Source organism: Phoenix dactylifera, chromosome 9 (assembly GCF_009389715.1).
Source record: "Phoenix dactylifera cultivar Barhee BC4 chromosome 9, palm_55x_up_171113_PBpolish2nd_filt_p, whole genome shotgun sequence".
NCBI classification, from domain to species: domain Eukaryota; kingdom Viridiplantae; phylum Streptophyta; class Magnoliopsida; order Arecales; family Arecaceae; genus Phoenix; species Phoenix dactylifera.
The window spans coordinates 9,186,912-9,204,740 of NC_052400.1; the positions used below are offsets into that span (position 1 = coordinate 9,186,912).

The following is a 17,829-nucleotide window of genomic DNA, read 5'->3' on the forward strand; positions in this document are numbered from 1 at the left end:
TTTGGCTTACATGGATATATCATACATTACGGATACGGATACGGATACGAATACAACCAAAAAAGTCAAAAAAAATAATAAATTCCGGAGTGCACCAGGTAGGTCCCTCCCACCCACATAGTATCCCCAGAGTGGTTGGGCATATATGAAGCCACCCAATCCGCTGTCATGTTAGCCTCTCTATACACATGTTTTGCCTTTAAGGCCATCCCACCGTGGACGATAGCCCGAATGTCCCTAAGTAACGGATGGTAGTCGCCTACCCCACTGGTGCACTGCTGGATCCAGTCTATGACTGTCGCCGAGTCGCCCTCGAGTAGAACTGCTCTAGCTTGCAGAGCCTACCAAGCATAACTCATGCTAGCCCAAGCTGTAAACAGTTTTACCTCCGGGACCGAGGTGTCGAAGATCTGGCGGCCACCTGCCGCCATCACCCTAAACTCCAGATCTCTGGTGATAAAGCCGGCACCTCCCCTTCAATCTTAATGGATTCTACAATAAAATATTTATACTTTATATTCGACTATTTTTTCAAAAGGATGCAAGGAACCATTTTTGAGATCACTTTCTACTTGCTGATGCAAATTCGCGTGTAAAGGACGTTCCTCTCCATGGCCATCAAGCTAAGATAATAACCACTTGGCAACGATAATGGATCCCGTGAATCCTCCAAAATGCAAATATCTAAGAGCCTTCATCAATCTCTTTGATATATTAGTTTTTTTGTCAATGTTTCAATCCCGAAATCAAATTCAGTCGTTACTCCCATTAGGCACTTGTCTCTGCACTCATAGCATAATATCCTAGACCAATGGACCTGACCCCAAGAAAGAACCTGTGGAGTATAAAGCAAAAACAAACCTTTGGTATCCCTTTATTTATTTTCCTATCCTCTAAAATCTGCATACTAAAGGATCTTGGAAATTTATGGGAAAAGTTGATACTTCGATGTGACTTCTAACCTAAAATATAGTTAGAAGTGAATTCCCAAGAAAACTTTAGCATAGGGGGCTAAAAACATTCACCATAGCTTGTACTACCAAGGGCTATCTGGAGCAAGGTACCTAGAAGGAAATATCATAGCAGGAGTCCAGGTGGGAATTCATGTTTTCGAGTTTTCAAGTGAAATCATATATTTTTGCAAGCAATTCTTCCACTCTGGCATTTCTTTTGTTTGTTCTTGAGAATGTTTAGATGGCCAAGAATATCCCTGAACATTATCTAGACAAGCTCAGAGTAAACTTATTAATATCTCCATAATAACACAAACTCATGGGACCAGAGCTAGCAATGCTTACCCATTTAACCCGTTTAACCTGACTCAACTCGTTGGGCAGAACGCACATGCGCAATGTGATCTATAATTCCGAGCGCACGTGTGCGATTCTCCCTTTAGTTTTGTGGCATTCGAATATATCAACTTATTCTATCTATCTAAAAGGAAATCTTCCCTCATCCTGCATGTCTAATACTGAGCCAAAATGCTGAGCCACTGCATTGCTACTTGGAAGCCTAACTTCCTCAAAGGTGTGACCAGATCCTGGGTTTCCTCCTTGGTTTACTTCCAGGGCTTAGGACAGTCTCCCTCAATGTATCCCAAGCATCAGTGTATTATTAGGAAATGGGTGGAATGGAAGTGTTCCAAGAAATAAGGAATTAGTGCCTCTCTTCTAAGGCAGGAATGCATCAGCAGAGACAAATGGGTTCATCTGGCAAATTTATGTGCACTTGTTTTGGATTGGCACCAAATCTGAAATTTAGGGAGGAACATTTCATTGCTGACTACTTAGCAACATGCCAACAGGTCACTTAACCAGAAACAGATGGATTAGTTTGAAACTATCATCATGGCCTGATGGGGCAACAAGAAAAATAAAAACGAAGAAAGAAAGAAAGCAAGTTGACATAAAACCCTAGTAGTCCTCAAAAACAACAATAAAAAGTAGTTGTGACTGTTGGTGGTAGAAACTCGATATCATGATTTTGAATACCAATACCGAATCCCATACTATTTTTCCATTGGAAGGGCACAGTATTAATACCGTACCAATACCCACAGTATGTACAAAACCGATAAATTCTAAAACTTGAAAAATTTGGCTGCTGCGACCGGTATGGTATGGCTAATATGCACCGATGCAAATCAATACCAACCAGACACCAATGCAGCTATTTTGGCATCCAGCAACCAGCACCCGTTTCATGCTGGAACAGTATGATTCCATCCGTATCATCCTGTTTCACTGAATTTTGAAAACATGTATAATATATTCAGAAACTATCAGATATAGGGTCTCCCCACCAAACACTGCATAAGGAAATTGTTGAGATGAAACCAAGTTTCAAGATAATCACTTTCAAAGAAGTAAAGCGACTGAAGTAACGAGATGTTTTGGTACGGGGATAGTATAGTTCATGTCTAAAGCTTTTGGTCGAAGCCTCGAAGGTAATAACAAGTTGTAGAAGGAACCTTTCTCCCTACCTGAGAAGCAGGTATGGTAAAGTTGTGTCACAACATCCTCCGGACAATAAGGTTTCGTTTGGAGGAGCTGTTGGCAATAGAGCTTTTGGAAGTAGAAATTTTGAAAGTAAAGCTTTTATAAAAAGTTGTTTGCTGTTTGCTAACTAGATTTCTAAAATGCTGTGTCAATTTAACATGTTTTTGGTAAATAAATTAACAAAATATTTTTGGTATGACGAAATGACCATAAAGAATATTGCATAGTATTATACAACGAGCATAATAAATTATAATATATATTAATACATAATATATTATATAGTATAATATTACTGTAATATAATATAATATTATTATAATATAGTAATATAATATTGTATACCATAGCATAATAATTTAATATAATATTAAATTATTTAACATAACATATCAATGTATTATGATATAATATAATATAACATCATATTTATAGTATAATACAATAATAAAGATATAAAATATTAAAATTATTAGCGTAAATTATTTTTTCATAATATAACAAATTTTCTAACCATATGATAAAATTGATTAAACAATCATTAAAATGACATTTTTTGTAAAATTGTTATATCTTATTATAGATATTTTGGTCAAAAAAATAGATTCCCAACCGGACTTAAAAGTATTTTTCTGAAAAGCTCCAAAATGAAGCTTTCCTCAAAAAGCTGTTTTTAGTTTTTTAGAAAAGCTAAAACAGCTTCTTGAATTTTTTACCAAATACTTCTATTTTATCTAAAAATGCTTTTAGAGGACCAGAGAGTACTTTTTGGCCCTCCAAAAGCTCTCCAAATGGGGCCTAAATAGTTCTAACCAAGATCGGCAGAAAGGAATGTGCTAACAAATTAGAAGATGAATAATTTGAAAGATCAACTGAGTTCTATATCTTGCTGTAGGTTCTCTTTGGCCTTTGGGTTCGAAAAAATCTATCAACTATGACGTATTGGAGAAGCAAAATCCATGATATCACTACAAAACCACCTGGAAGCAACAGTAGTTCTGAAAACTTATCCAACTACATGTACCTTCTGGGCTGTAAAGATATCACATTCTACAAGAGGGCAGATAAGCAGCATATGAATTTAGATTCCTCAACTCATCGCACCACAAACAATGTATATGTAATCACATTGCCAGTTAACTTTAATTGTTAACATTTGTCAGACAAAAGTTGTTAAAATCCTGAAGAGTGGCTTTCCCAGACCCTAAGGGTAGTTAAAACAAGTATCGCGGGAGCCACAAAAGGAAATGAATGAGACTCCACTCAGTCAATCAATGGTTGGGAGGTACACCCTATGAAAGTTATTCATAGTAAGCTTCCGCCTACAGGTAGGGCACTTCTTTTGGGTTTTAATGGAGGCTTTGATGCAGCTGTCACAGAAAATATGGCCACAAATAGTTGATGATGCCTCAACCAACGGGTTCATGCAAACAGGGCAGGTGAAGGTGGGTTCCTTTGCAACAACCTTTTCTGGCTCCAGATTAGATTTCATCAGAGCCCTCTTCTGCAGTTGTGTTGAAAGGGTTAGAATTTGAGCTGGAAGACAAAAGAAAGTTGACTAGAAATGTAGTCCTGCTTATTAAACAATAAAATTATATCTCCTAATGAAATGCCTGATTACAAAGGACAAAGAACTGCAAAAAAAAACCTAGCATTTAGAGCATAAATAGCTAAGGGAAATTTCAGTGCCAATAGATAAAGCTCCGAAAACTGCTCTTGCACGGAAAACATAGCACGAAGAATATCAAGAGATCCATTGACTTCTGTAATTAATTAGGTAAAGCAATAAAATGACCTATCATTAACATTATAACTTATTTCAATCTCTGTGCTTCACTAGATTAAGCATAAAAGTAATTCTCTCCCACGCTCTCTTTTTGGATGTGAAGTACAAAAGCAGCAAAAGTAATAACAATAATAGTTGACTCCTCCATCTCCAGAATTCAAACAAGTTACTGATATGGCAAATAAAAAAGCCACAGGTTGAGTGGCATGCTGGCTGCCTACATTGGGCCCTTTGGGCCTAATATGAGGTCATTCAACATTGTAGTTACTGAGGCACCAAGACAAGCCAAAGCCCATGGAGGAGAGCCAAGTGGTATGCTAGTTAACTAGAGATATGTGGTTTGCGAAGAAAATGCAGTTCAGATAGAGCCTAATTCAGTTTAATCAGGGTTAAGTTAAGCAAGCTTCGAATGCTGACTTGCAAATCTTTTATCAACAGCACCAAAGTATTAATGTCCAACCCCCAATGCACAGATGAATGCACTCACGCATGCATACAAGCACGCAGGCGGGCACAGGGCATGTGGAAGAAAGAAAGGGGAAAAATATATCGCACGCAGGCGGGCACAGGGCATGTGGAAGAAAGAAAGGGGAAAAATATATCTCCCCCCCCCCCCCCGGGACACAAGACAACCTCCCTTACCAGATCATTTTCTGCCTATCTTACCAGATCAAAATGATCTAGTAAGGGATGCAGACTAGAATAAATGATCCATGTCAGTGTCTTTGCCCACCCACACTTAAATATCCAAGAAAAGATGAATCAGTACTGGTTGGATTTTATCTAGATCAGGTCACATTTCCTTGGTTTGTAAATCTCTGAGCACATCATTGCCTTGAATGCTAGGCGAGTTGGGAAAAGAAACAACAACACAAGAAAATTGAGGTTATCTAATGAATTGTTTCAATCACTTAGAAATCTCTCCTTTTTTTCAATATATGGGTTTCAAGCAATTAAGACGAAAATATAGCCAAAAGGATTCACAGTAATTAGGTTAACTGAAACTTAACTTTTATGCCTGATACCCTGAACTTGTTAAAGTTCACATCTATATCCATAGTGTCAATAAATTCGTGTACGTTGTAGACGTAAATGACTGCAAGTTCTGTTGAATTGGCACACTGTAGCAGTCTAAATTTCAGGGTGTCAGTCAATCATTTGTATTTAAGGAAACTTGACAATGTAAGAGGAAATGCACGGCTAATCTCACGTCACATTCAATCCCTGACTACTAAATCCAGGGAAGATTAGATTAACTCGAATTTACTCTCCCCATTGAATTCCAGATTCATGCCTTTTATACAAAATGGTGATAATTTCTCTCCTTCTCGAACCTCCGAATCCTCTCTATATATCCAAGCCAACTAGAGAAAAATAGATACAGAAAGAAAACTAGTGCCATTGTCCATTTTCTCCCCCTCCCAATTCTTAGGTTTCAGTTTAGAGAAGCTCCCGTTCTTGACGATGTCATTCTCTGACTGGAACTTCTTGTCGCTTGACAACCCCCCTGAGATTGAATACAATCCCCTGCCAACTTCATATAGTCCACCTAATAAGTTTGAATACATGTATGCATTCCCAGTCAATTCCCAACAAATGCATGGCCCGCTGCTCAGTCCTGCTGAACTTGAGGAAGCAAATGCGTTTGTAGATACTCTGTGGGCCGACAGTGATGGCGAATCTGAATTGGCAAATGGAGAAACTATGTCGAACCAAAAGAGAGAAATGGAGGCAAATACTACAGATAAGGAGCTTGATGAGACTAAAAAGCGAAGCAAGAAGAATGGGACAGCCACAACAGAGGACGTGGAAGCAGGAAAGCCTATAAGAATATCATCTCCTGTTCCCCTTACTGAACAGGGGGAAAGAGATGATATGACATCTTTCAAATCAAAACAGTGAACTAGCATGGCATAAAAGATCTTTTTGTTTAAGATATAATATAAGTTCAATATAAGAAAAAGGAATCATCAATGTCAAGATCTAGCAGAGACCTTGTTTCCTTATTAAGCAGCTCCTGTCAAAACATATTTTGCAATAAATATCTGAGATTGAGTGTATACCCTAGCAATTTTACTTTTTGTGCATACACCCTTATAAATAATTCTTTTTATATGTATAACCTTCTAAACATCTAAAATTGCATGTATACTCTTGCAAGTTTACCATTTACATCCATACCCTTGTAAATTATTTCTTTTTTGCGTATGTTTTTACTATTTATATAATACCCATATAAATTATTTCCTTTTGCACATTTACCTTTATTGAGGGTTTACATGCAAAAAGAAATAAATTATAAGAGACTACTTTGGAGAGAGAGATTATGATTTAAAAGATGACCGCCACTTAAGTGCCTGCCAAGAAAGGCTGCCCAGAGGGAGCTGTGCATTAATATTTTCCATAATGCATCACCTTTGGTTTCAAAGACAACTGCCTGGGCCACCTAGATGGCCCCACAAACACCCCAACCTTAGAGGGTTGCATCATTTTTGAGTATGGAGGAGAGGATCAATATATAAATCAGAATTAAATGTCGCCAAGACGACACTTGCCATTGATTTGCAAAATCTTAGTTGATTTGTTGTGTTTCATTTGTTAGATTATAACTTTTCTTTTTCAGGTTTCTCTGTAATTTTTATTTTGTAATAAGTTACAATCTGGCACCGCCTTGACCTTTCATTGCCTGCTCAGGTGCTGCGGCATGCAGTCCTCAAAGACAATGTGTTTCGATATGGATGCCAAGATTGATTTGTGAATGAAAGCTTCCAAGTTGGCACTTCCCATCAACTTACTACATATTTGATACTTATGTTTCACTTTTTAGATATGACCGTCTCCAAGTTATTATTTCCCATCAACTGACTATTATGCTTTGCTATTTATATCATAATTAATTTTGAATTTCTCATTATATTTATTATTTTTTAATTTTTTTAAGGTTGTTTTAACATGTAGGCATCCACCGAAGCACCAAATTGATGTCTAGGCACTAGGCAGCCCTTGCAAGTCTAACCCTTAGATTGAAAATTTAACTAAGCTTCCCTAGATTAAAATAAATGAATAACTGAAAGAAAAATTTTTCTTTCAATCTTGATGGACTCCACAATAAAATATTTAATTTAATATTCTATTATTTCTTACAAATGGATGCAAAAAACCTTTTTTGAGAAAGCTTTCTACACATGCATGCAAACTCGGCATGTGTGCAAAGGATATAAAGGCATTCCTCTCCATGACCAGCAAGCTAAGATAATCAATAACGACTTTGCAACAATAAATGATCCCGTGAATCCTCCAAAATTTAAAATATCTAAGGGCCTTCATCATATCTTGATAATCTCTCATTGATACATTAGTTGTTTTGGTAAATGTTTCATCCCTAAATCAAATTCAGTCGTTTCTCCCATTAGCTACTTATCTCTGCCATAATGAATAATATCCTAGACCTATGGACCTAACCCCAACAAAGCAATAGCAAACCTTTTGTATCGCTCTATTTTATTTTCTTATCCTCCAATATCATCATACTAAAAGATCTTGGAAATTGATGGGAAAAGTTGATGCTTCAATGTTACTTCTAACCTAAAATTTAGTTAGAAGTGACTTCCCGAGAAAACTAAAGTATAATAATTAGAAGGAAATGAGTTCTAGATAGACTTCTACATTCCTACTGTTGCATGTTCATTTTACTTCCTTTGAACTTTGAATCCTCTCCTTTTGATTTCTTTTTGCCACCAAATTCCTTTAGCTTCAAAAAAGTAGTGCTGGAGGGAAGAAATGGAAAGAGGACCAGCAAAGTGAATAACGACTCTAAGATGATAAAGATTGGAAATACAGTTCACTAGAAGTTAAGAATAATATCTAAACTAATTGTTACTAACAAAGTAGTTTCCCTAGCTGAATTTAGTGAATAGTAATAGGCTAGTAGGGCAAGGTATGTTGTCTAGGGTTTAGAATGTCATAATGAAATCTTATCAGGAGAAACTTTATCAGTTCCTCTGAAATTTACAGGTCTTGAAATTTAGTAAGTGATGAACTTCAGATAAAAAAGGAAGACCAAAAAGGGGGAAAAGGGTTCCAAGGGAAGGTGCTGTAGCAGCTAGTGTTGAAAATTTATAGGGTTTTTAAAGGTTTTGAAGTGGCCAAAATAAAGCACTAGAGAAGATGTGCAAAAACAAAAGCATCAAGTGATGAAATCATCATACGATGAAAAAATAGCATATGTGCATATTTTTCTTGATTCAAGAATTTATAATATGCTACCACCATACAAATCAAAAGTTTCAATACCATCTTGCACGTCATTCCAATTTTTCATATTTTTAAACCCACAGATTGTTGTTAGTCCTCTTACTAGCTAATGTCTTTATATACTGATGTGATATCATAATCCCCAATGTTAAATGCCTCAATATTATAATTAGAGCCCTATAACCAAACAAATATGTAGCTTAGAATTTATCAGAGAATAAATTATCAAGACCAAACTCCACAGTAAAATTAACAAAAATATGACTAAAGCTAATTAAGATGGAACATGTTATACAACCAAACCCAAAAGCCAATGAAAAAAGATTTTGCTCAAATCAATCTTCATATAACACTGGAAGACAAGATGATCTTTTAGTATAATGTTTCTGTTAGGTAAAAGCTTAGCAATGGGAAAAGAGAGTTTTTTAAGAAAAAACAAAAGTGCAATCTATTCAGGATAAAAATTATAGAAAAAAAATCTGGAAGACGAAACTTACAGAGTCTATTGAAATTATAGACATGTGTAGACATGAAGAAGAATAGGCAAAACAATGTGAAATAATAGATGTCAACAAACAGTAATTACCTTTTCATTATTCTCTTCTTCCGGATCCAGATAAAGATCACAATTAATTATAGTCATGTTTGTCGGAATCCTTTCACGCTTGTTATGAGTGTTGAGGAATAATGTGGTCACCGGTTCCCCAATAGCGACCCCTACAGAAACAGATTGAACATTGAGTTGACACATAAAACAGAACAGAAAGTACCATAAACAGCATATAAGGGACTTAAATCTAAATACATAAACAACTATTTCACTTAATTATATCATAGTTATCGTAATTCCTTTGTAGATGCAAAAAAAAAACAAGAACAATAGAAAACTTCAAACAAGAACACATCATAGAATATAAAGAAGCTTTATACAAATCCAGAAAAACCAAGACCATGACCAGAATGACATTAACCAACCAGCTTATTTTGAGCCACATTTTTGACAAAAAAAGTTAAGAAGTTTAAGAAGTTCAGAAATAAGATACAATTAAAAAAAATTAAGCCCATACTTGAAAACACCAAAATACAGAAGCCATCCAAAAGCTATAAGATGCTAGCCTGTCCACTGTTAAAATTCTTGTTTCTATTACTAAACCATTCTCAAATTCCTGCAAAGGATGGTGGTTAAAAATGCAATTGCAAAGAAATATATGCTAATATGAAGTTAATTTATGTCATGAATCATGAAGTCCCATGTTCTGTTCAATAAAATATGCTAGACATAACCCATATTCAAGTAGAACCATGTACCCACGTGTAAGAGAATTGATTTTAAAGTGAACATATAAACATTGTGTATATATTTATGATTACAGTCTAGTAAACTATAGAACAAATTAGGATTGGTAAAATGGAAAATTTAACTAGAAAAATTAAAGAAAAGTGATGAACTAATATTTCTTTCCAACATAACGTCTGAATTTCTACGGGATGCATATGATCCTATCAATGAATCAAATGTCACTCGACAACAGAGCTTTAAAAGGCCAAAGGAAATGATGAGGTAGTTCAGTCCATTTAAGCCTTGGGGTGATTAAAAGCAAAGGCCTCACATATTTAGTTCAAAGATAATGCACAAGCCTCACATATTCAGCTCAAAAGATAACTTCTACTGATATTTTATATTAGCTATTGGATGTTCCACATGCCTTTACCAAGTGCTAGGAATCAAAGGCCATAGGGATACTTAAAGGTATGGAGAAGAGAGAACAAATCAAACAAGTTGTCAATAATCAAAAGGACATGATCACCATTTTTGCATTTTTTTGAGTCATGAGAAGGAAGTTAATTTATTTTAGGTCAGCTCTCACAGAAGAAAATGACATAGATGGCTCTTCTCCACCTCAATAATCCTTGTAAGAGATATATCTAACTTTGAAAGGAGAAAGTTGTAGACACTAAGCCCAAAGTAGAAGCCCCAGGACAATTATTTTTGCTAACTCACCTCTAGATAAAATGTTTTTTTAAGCCATCTGGCTAGATATTTTGAAACCATGCTTGGCAAGTGTTATAAAAATGACTAATTTGTTATGAAGCATATGATGGATGCCTATTGTCTCATAAATTGGCAAAATATTACCATATGGGCATCAAGATAAAACAATACTTAATAAGCATCTATAAGTGAATGAATAATGAAATCATTTGCAATGAATGTTACCATGCACAAGGAATACATCATGCATGTGCTTGGTTTAGGTGGAATAATATTTTAATGGACATTTGTGATTTAGGAGGAAGTCATTTCAAGAAATTTGCCTATGCAAAACCATAACTTGGTCATGAATCTTAATATTACATTGTTAGATAGAAAGGCAAAGCAAACAAAAGGATTAGGGAACAAGAGTGTATACAGATGGTTTAATGTCTTCCAGGATGTAAACTAATCTATGCTTTTACTTTATCATGCCAATTTCTTCTAGATTGAATTGTATGGATGCAGCAATATATTACTATTCTCATTCACCATATAAAAAGGCCCAACATATTTAACAGCAAGTTCTTAAAAATCTAAAGTAAGACTCTGTACGTGTCAAACATAGAGCTTAAACCAATTTGGCAAACCTAAAATTGTGCCATAGTCTAGGCCTCTTTTGGTAACGCCTTGATATTAAAATTCCACTATGGCCATCAAAAGCATGCTTGGCAACCATGTATTCATAATTGTTTTTGTATCATACCTTATAACTCTCCAGATCCCACAACAGCTTTGCATTAATTCTAATATGACCATGTTAATTCACCTTCAAAGAAAAAGCTAATTATGTTAAAATCCAGTATGGAAATAGAAGCCATTATTAAAATCCAATAATAGCTTAACTACTAGAACCAAATGCCTGAAAGGCCTCATTCAATATGATGCTGCATGTTCTCTAGTCTTTATATGTAATGCAAACTCTGGTGGTGTGTTTCGACCCCTTGATTGTGACTCTTAACTAAGCAAACTCCACTTGTATCATGTCATAACCTTCAACCTGTCCTATAAAAAGAAGATACCGTGCCTCTGTTTCTTCTTTGTTGATGACAAAACAACTCCAATGCATGTCCTACATGTGGTTTCCACCCCCACTTTTTCCTTTCCTTGGAGAGCGAGTGAATATGTCCTCTTCTTTTAGTAACACGACTCATTTTTTTTAGTCCTCCTTTGAGAAACAACTCAGGCACGAATTTTTTTTGTTTCCATTTTTTCTATCCTTTTCTAGGAGCATGCCATCATATGAATCATACATGCAGGATTCCAGTAATAATATAAGCTTAGCCAACAGTTTGGGACCCTTCTCCTGATGGAGAGAGCCTCAATTAGAATCTTGTCGTTGTGTCCAGAATTTTAAATTTTTACAGTGCTATAGGAACCATATATGAACAAGGAAGCAGTGGAGCCTAGGATTGCCTGATCGGCCAGCAAATAGCAATATGTGATTAGAATTAGCATTAAGGAGGCAATGGATCTCAGGATGGAGCACTTGATGTAACATCCAAAAGACAAAGGAGTTTGAATGAATAGCTAGGATAGTACAGTTATCTAGACTTGGTAGGTTGATTATTGTGATACGAATGCGTCGAGATATAGGGCCTAGGCATCCAATAGGACTACATATTGATTACAGATTCAATAGTGCTTGTTCTTCGTGCGTTCTATATATCTAGAGGTGATGGAAACTCTGGATGATAAATACAACAGTATGATGCAAAATGATGATACAAGTATTTTGACAAGATTATCACACTGTAAACTCTAAGCATTATATATATATATATATATATATATATATATATATATATATATATATATATATATATATATATATATATATATATATATATAAGGATATAATAGTAAGTATTATGTTTTAGTGGATGTGATTATTATAGTTTTAGAATAAAAAAGAATTCTGAATATAGCCAGCGATATGTAAAAAGAGAAATATGCTAAGAGCAATTTTGCATGGCAGTAACTAAAGCCATAAAACAGGAAAGAAAGTTTAACAAAAAAGAATAGATTAAGCATTGACTATGCCATAAGCAACTAAGCATTGAATTCTGCAGGCATTTCCAACCAACAAGATATGGGCTCAACAAGAAAGATTCTAGACCATTATCAGCAGTTAAAAAATATCAGGCATTGAACTTATTGAAGAATTTATCACTTGATCTGATACTAGGATGCTCTGAGTCCAAAATAGAAATTGGATCTATAGTTGTTCATCATGTAACAGAAGCATGATTCACTTCATCTTGGATCTTAAAATCACCTGATTGTCTTGGTCTCGATTCAAGATCTCCATCTAGGACTACCGTCACAGGTTGGTTCCTCCTGGCATGGTTTCTTGTCTAAACCAATAACAAAAGCATCCATGTAAACGACATATCATGCTCAAGAGAGTGACGATAGAAAACAGATCAGAAGGCGATAACTGATAACGGCAAAACAAGTTTAATTATACAACTTGGAAAAGCCATTGATTATACATATTAATTATATTGCATATTATATGCATCTCACATGTAATGATATGTTACCATACAATCCTTCGTACATTGAATCCAAAGACAGGCTTAATTTCATAACTCATCCCCGTCATGAGCAAGTCTTTCGGCCTGCCCAGGGATTCAGGCACAATTGAGGATAAATGATACCAAGGATTCACAGACCAAGACTATAAGTTCACACCATAAATCACATTTTTAAACGATTTTGGGGGAAAAAGACAAGGAATGAAGAACAAACTTGAGGAAATTCTCTCAAGGAAGAGAGCATCTCAACTTCATCCTCAAGTGCCTCTACATCAATGGGCAAACTGCTTAACCCATTATTGGATGTGGGAACCACCCCTTGCTGCCCTCTGGTGGAATGACTGCACTGAGGATTGACAGGAACAGCAGCTCCCTGCGATACACATGGATGTGCAGAACCGGAAGCTCCATCCGCCGACCAGCTCTCAAGTGGTGGCACATTGAGGTCAACATTTAGAACCATCTTCACACGGGTACCGTCCCTTGCCTGCCTCTTCCCAGATCGCCTCAGCAGCTCCCATGTACTCATGCTATGTATGATATCAGTCAGCAAAATCCTAAACTTACAAGATACATCATCGAAAATCCTCAAATTCAACCTTTTTCCAATACAAGTAGAAAAAAAGACAGCTTTTTTATATTATGCACTCCTATTGAAACACCCAAATAGATGGGATTAGATTAAAATGACTAAATTTTATGCTGCAAAAAAGACTATATCCAAGAACTATTATATCTCGATTCCCAAAACAAGAAAAAAGATAAGAAAACATTTTTATTCACATAAATAATAAGTTTATACATTACTTTTTTGCCCAATGCATGGAAGAAAAAAGACAGCTCTTTTATATTATCGCTCCTATTGAAACACCCAAATAATAGTAATAATAAAAACTAGATTAAAAAAACTAAACCTTATGTTGCCAAAAAGATTACATACTAGAACTATTATATCTTGATTCCCAAACAAGAAAAAGAAAAGAGAGAAAAGAAAGCATGTTTATTCACAAAATATGAATTTCAAGCGGAGTACACCAAGAACAGGGATTTCGCAAAAGAAAGAAAGACTGAATCCAAAAAATCGAGCATAAAAGGGACAAATTACTCTTATAAATCATCACACAATCTTTGGAAAACAATAGAAGGAAAGGGGGAGAAAGAACACCATCAAGAATCAACCAACCACTTCAAAGAAACAATAATCAATTGAAGAAAACCCTTCCACGATTTAAAAAAAAAAAACACTCGAAAATAATTGAAATTTCCAACGGAAGAGAGAATGAGAAAAGCCTGCGAGAACGCGTACCTGGCGACCCCGATTAGGGTTAGGGTGGGGAAGGAACCGGAGGGGGTCCCGGGTATAAGAAGGGCTCTTCTTTCCTTTCTCTGCCCAAGATCTAGGGTTTAGTTAAGGCAAGATTGGAATCGAGAAAAGGGACAAGATTCACAGAGAGAGATTTCCGAGTTCCCTTCTCCTGGACGACCACTTTGTTCAATCAAAATTGGCGGCGGAACGGGCCAAAGTGTGGGTGATGTCAAGCGCGTTGCATGTGTAATTGCATGGAGGCATGCGTGGTAGAGAGAAGGACGTGTGATAGAGATGAAATAATCTCCGCTATATCTGTACTACGTTAGACCCCATCAAGATATTGTGAATCTTAAAGTTGGTTGTTAAAAACTTTACATGTATGAGTTTAAGACTTAAAATTGCCATACTGGTATTAAAATTGTAAATAAGGTTATCACTGGATTTATTTGTCAAAATGTAGTGGAAATGGAGCTTGTTCGCACATTATAAATGAAAATATCAAATTGGAAGTGAATGGTGGATGAAAAAGCAATGAAAGTTACGAAAACCATGCATCTAACATTCATTTTAAACTTATCCCGTTATTGGATATCTAGAAATCAAAAGAAAATTAAATTTGCAGCCTATTGCTAGCCAATGAAGCTACATAACCATAGTTATTTGGGTAGAGTTCGTTATTGGTTGAAGTTCGCATGTAGCAAAGCTAAATTACATCCTTAATGATCATATTTGTCAATTATCTGTAAATTTATGATGTACAATGGAATAATGACTTGACATTTACTATATTGGTATAGAACTGTTAATGAGTTCCTTCATCACGAGATTTATGTTTTAGGAAACCATGATGGTGAAGCCTATTCACATGTTGAACAGCCAAAATATGAAGTACCGTCAAGGAAGTGTATAGCAATTTGGAAACGATGTAGGGCATCCCTATGTATAACCATGACTCGCTCATTCTACTATCAATTATCTAAACATTAAGAGTTAATAATTGTCCTAGCCAATAGCAACAAATGAATTGCTAATCCACATTAACACTGATTTGGTATTTATTTGGTTTCAATTGATTAATAGACTTTGTTACGATGCATTTGATAATAATTGGAGCTCTTCAATTCCTTGTTTATCAAAGAGGTGCCAAAAATGTAGTCTTAATCTATTTTATCTTATTTTAGTGTTGTAGTTTGGTCATGGAACCCAATGAACATAGAGGGTAGTAGAGAGAGCAGGCAAAGGTTGAAGATACGGTGCTAAAACTAAGGGTGCACATCAATTTGGGTTGATCAAAGAAACAAATCGAACCAATCTCACTGGGTTGGCTTGGCTTGGGTGCAAAACAAGGTCAAATTGTTTTCGGTTTCAACTTTTAGAAACATGATATGATTAGCTTGGATTTAGATTATGAGGTCAAGTAACCCAAGACCAAACCAAACCAATCCATTTATACAACATATAATATAATCTATAGATTAAGCTGTAAGAACTTAAAATCTATAATATAAATTAGCCAGTTATTATTGTTGTTTTAGGTTTTATTTATTGTTGTTGATACTAACATCTTGCATAATAAATTATTTTTTATATTTGATGAGCCACCATATTATTGCTAAATAAATTAATATCCCATTAGATTCATTTTAGCATATGTATTATAGATTGCTCATAGATCCTTAACTCAATATGTTGAATTTTCCAAGTATTAGTTCATTGTTGCTGTAATTTGTAGCATATTGTAATCTAGGTTTATAGATTTTCTTTTAAAAAAAATAATAAGATGCCTTTAAATGTATTACTTGCTACTTTCTTGTAGTTCACCTTCTATTCTAGTTAAGGCTGCAAATGGGTCGGGTCGACCCGGGACCCGACCCGACCCGACCTGAATTTTAGGACCCGCGGGGTCGGGTCGGGTCCTAAATTTAGACCCGATCTATTTTTCGGGTCGGGTCGGGTCCACCCAATCTTGATCCGGGACCCGACCCGACCCGTTACTATATAAAGCTAAATGCCTAAATCCTGCCTTCTCGCCTTCGGCCGCCCACGTGGTCCTACTCAAGCGCCGTACTGCATTCTCCAGTCCACTGTCCATTCTCCATCAGTCCGTCGTTGTCCGTCTCCATTCTCTCGATCTCTTCTCTAGAGACTTCTTCCCTGGACGCTGGTTCTCTTCCCCTGTTCCACTTACCATCCGATCTTTCATCCTTGAGGGTTTTGAGGTTCTTCGGTTCTTCCATCCACCGATCACTATAGGTACTCCATGAGTCTGTCCATCTCTATTCTCTTCTCTAGCAACTTCTTCTCTGGTTCTCCGCCACATTCCATCTAGTCTTTGAGGGTTTTGAGGTTCTTCAGTTCTTCCATCCACCGACCCCCGTTCCTTAGGGTTTCCAGGTTTTCTTCTATTGACTAAACTACTAGCCTACCCATTCACACCTTTGCCGCTTCCATCAACTGATCAACCAACTCCGAGCGGTGAGAGCCTGAAATCTTGCTGCATGGGAAAGATTGACCTCTAAGGCTCTAAATCCCTCTAGATCGACAGACTCCGAGCTTCTTTCCTCAACGATCTAGTCTTCCTCAAACCCTAACTCCCTCAAAAGTTAAAACCTCCATCAGCTTCTTCAAGATACCTCATCTCAAAGACTAAAACCCTTTCTATTCCGATTTCTCTCCTCTGTCTCTTGATTTTCCATCCTTTCAGCAAGAACTAGAGAATCTCCAAGGAAGAGAAGAAGAAGATGCACGGTAAGATCAACTTCTTTTTTATTTTTCATCTTTTTATATTTTTTCTCTCTCTTTTTTTTTTTCTCAATATAGTTTTGATTTGCTCGATCTACTGCAGACTGCAGTGTGGTGTGGATCTCTCTGCGAAGAAAGACTGGTAAGAGTGGTGCTGCAGCAGCCACTGTGGCTCCTTCCATTTCCACTGCCCTGCAGCCCAAAAAACCAAAAGAAAAAGCTAAGCCACTATCTCTTTTTTTTTTTTTAGTTCGTTTTCTCTTAAAAAAATAATCTTACTATTTATGAAAATGTTAATTAATTAATTTGAGTTTTTTACCCGATTTCGGATGGGAAAGGGGAGGGGGGCCGCCCATATCTTTAGCCGTCCCATCATCATTAAGGGCGACATGATATTCGCCACGTGTCATAGATGCCATTTACCCGGACCCGATCAGATTCGGACCCGACCCGACCCGAATGACCCATCGGGGTAGGTATGGACCCGACCCGACCCGATCCGTTTTTCAACCGGGTCGGGTCTGGGTCCAAAATTAGGACCCGAACATGCAACCGGGTCGGATCGGGGTCACCTAGGACCCGACCCAACCCGACCCATTTGCAGCCCTAATTCTAGTATGTTTTCCTAAATAAAATAAATTCTTTATTTGCTTATATTTTTGATTGCT

General features: G+C 36.4%; 1 protein-coding gene across 2 annotated transcripts; it reads right to left on the minus strand.

Annotated features, from left to right (window-relative positions):
• Nucleotides 1–3,563: 3,563 nt before the first annotated feature.
• On the minus strand, nt 3,564–14,698 carry LOC103716137 (E3 ubiquitin-protein ligase BRE1-like). 2 transcript variants are annotated; one of them, XM_008804015.3, is made up of 5 exons: nt 14,417–14,698; nt 13,325–13,640; nt 12,849–12,927; nt 9,125–9,255; nt 3,564–4,002 (listed from the first exon to the last, which is right to left on the minus strand). In XM_008804015.3, the coding sequence occupies exons 2-5, from the start codon at nt 13,637–13,639 to the stop codon at nt 3,766–3,768; spliced, it is 762 nt and encodes a 253-aa protein (XP_008802237.1). In that variant the 5' UTR covers nt 13,640; nt 14,417–14,698; the 3' UTR covers nt 3,564–3,765. The 2 variants fall into 2 exon arrangements, with proteins under 2 accessions (XP_008802237.1, XP_038985873.1); XM_039129945.1 differs by having other exon boundaries at nt 13,325–13,667; nt 14,417–14,688.
• Nucleotides 14,699–17,829: the final 3,131 nt, after the last annotated feature.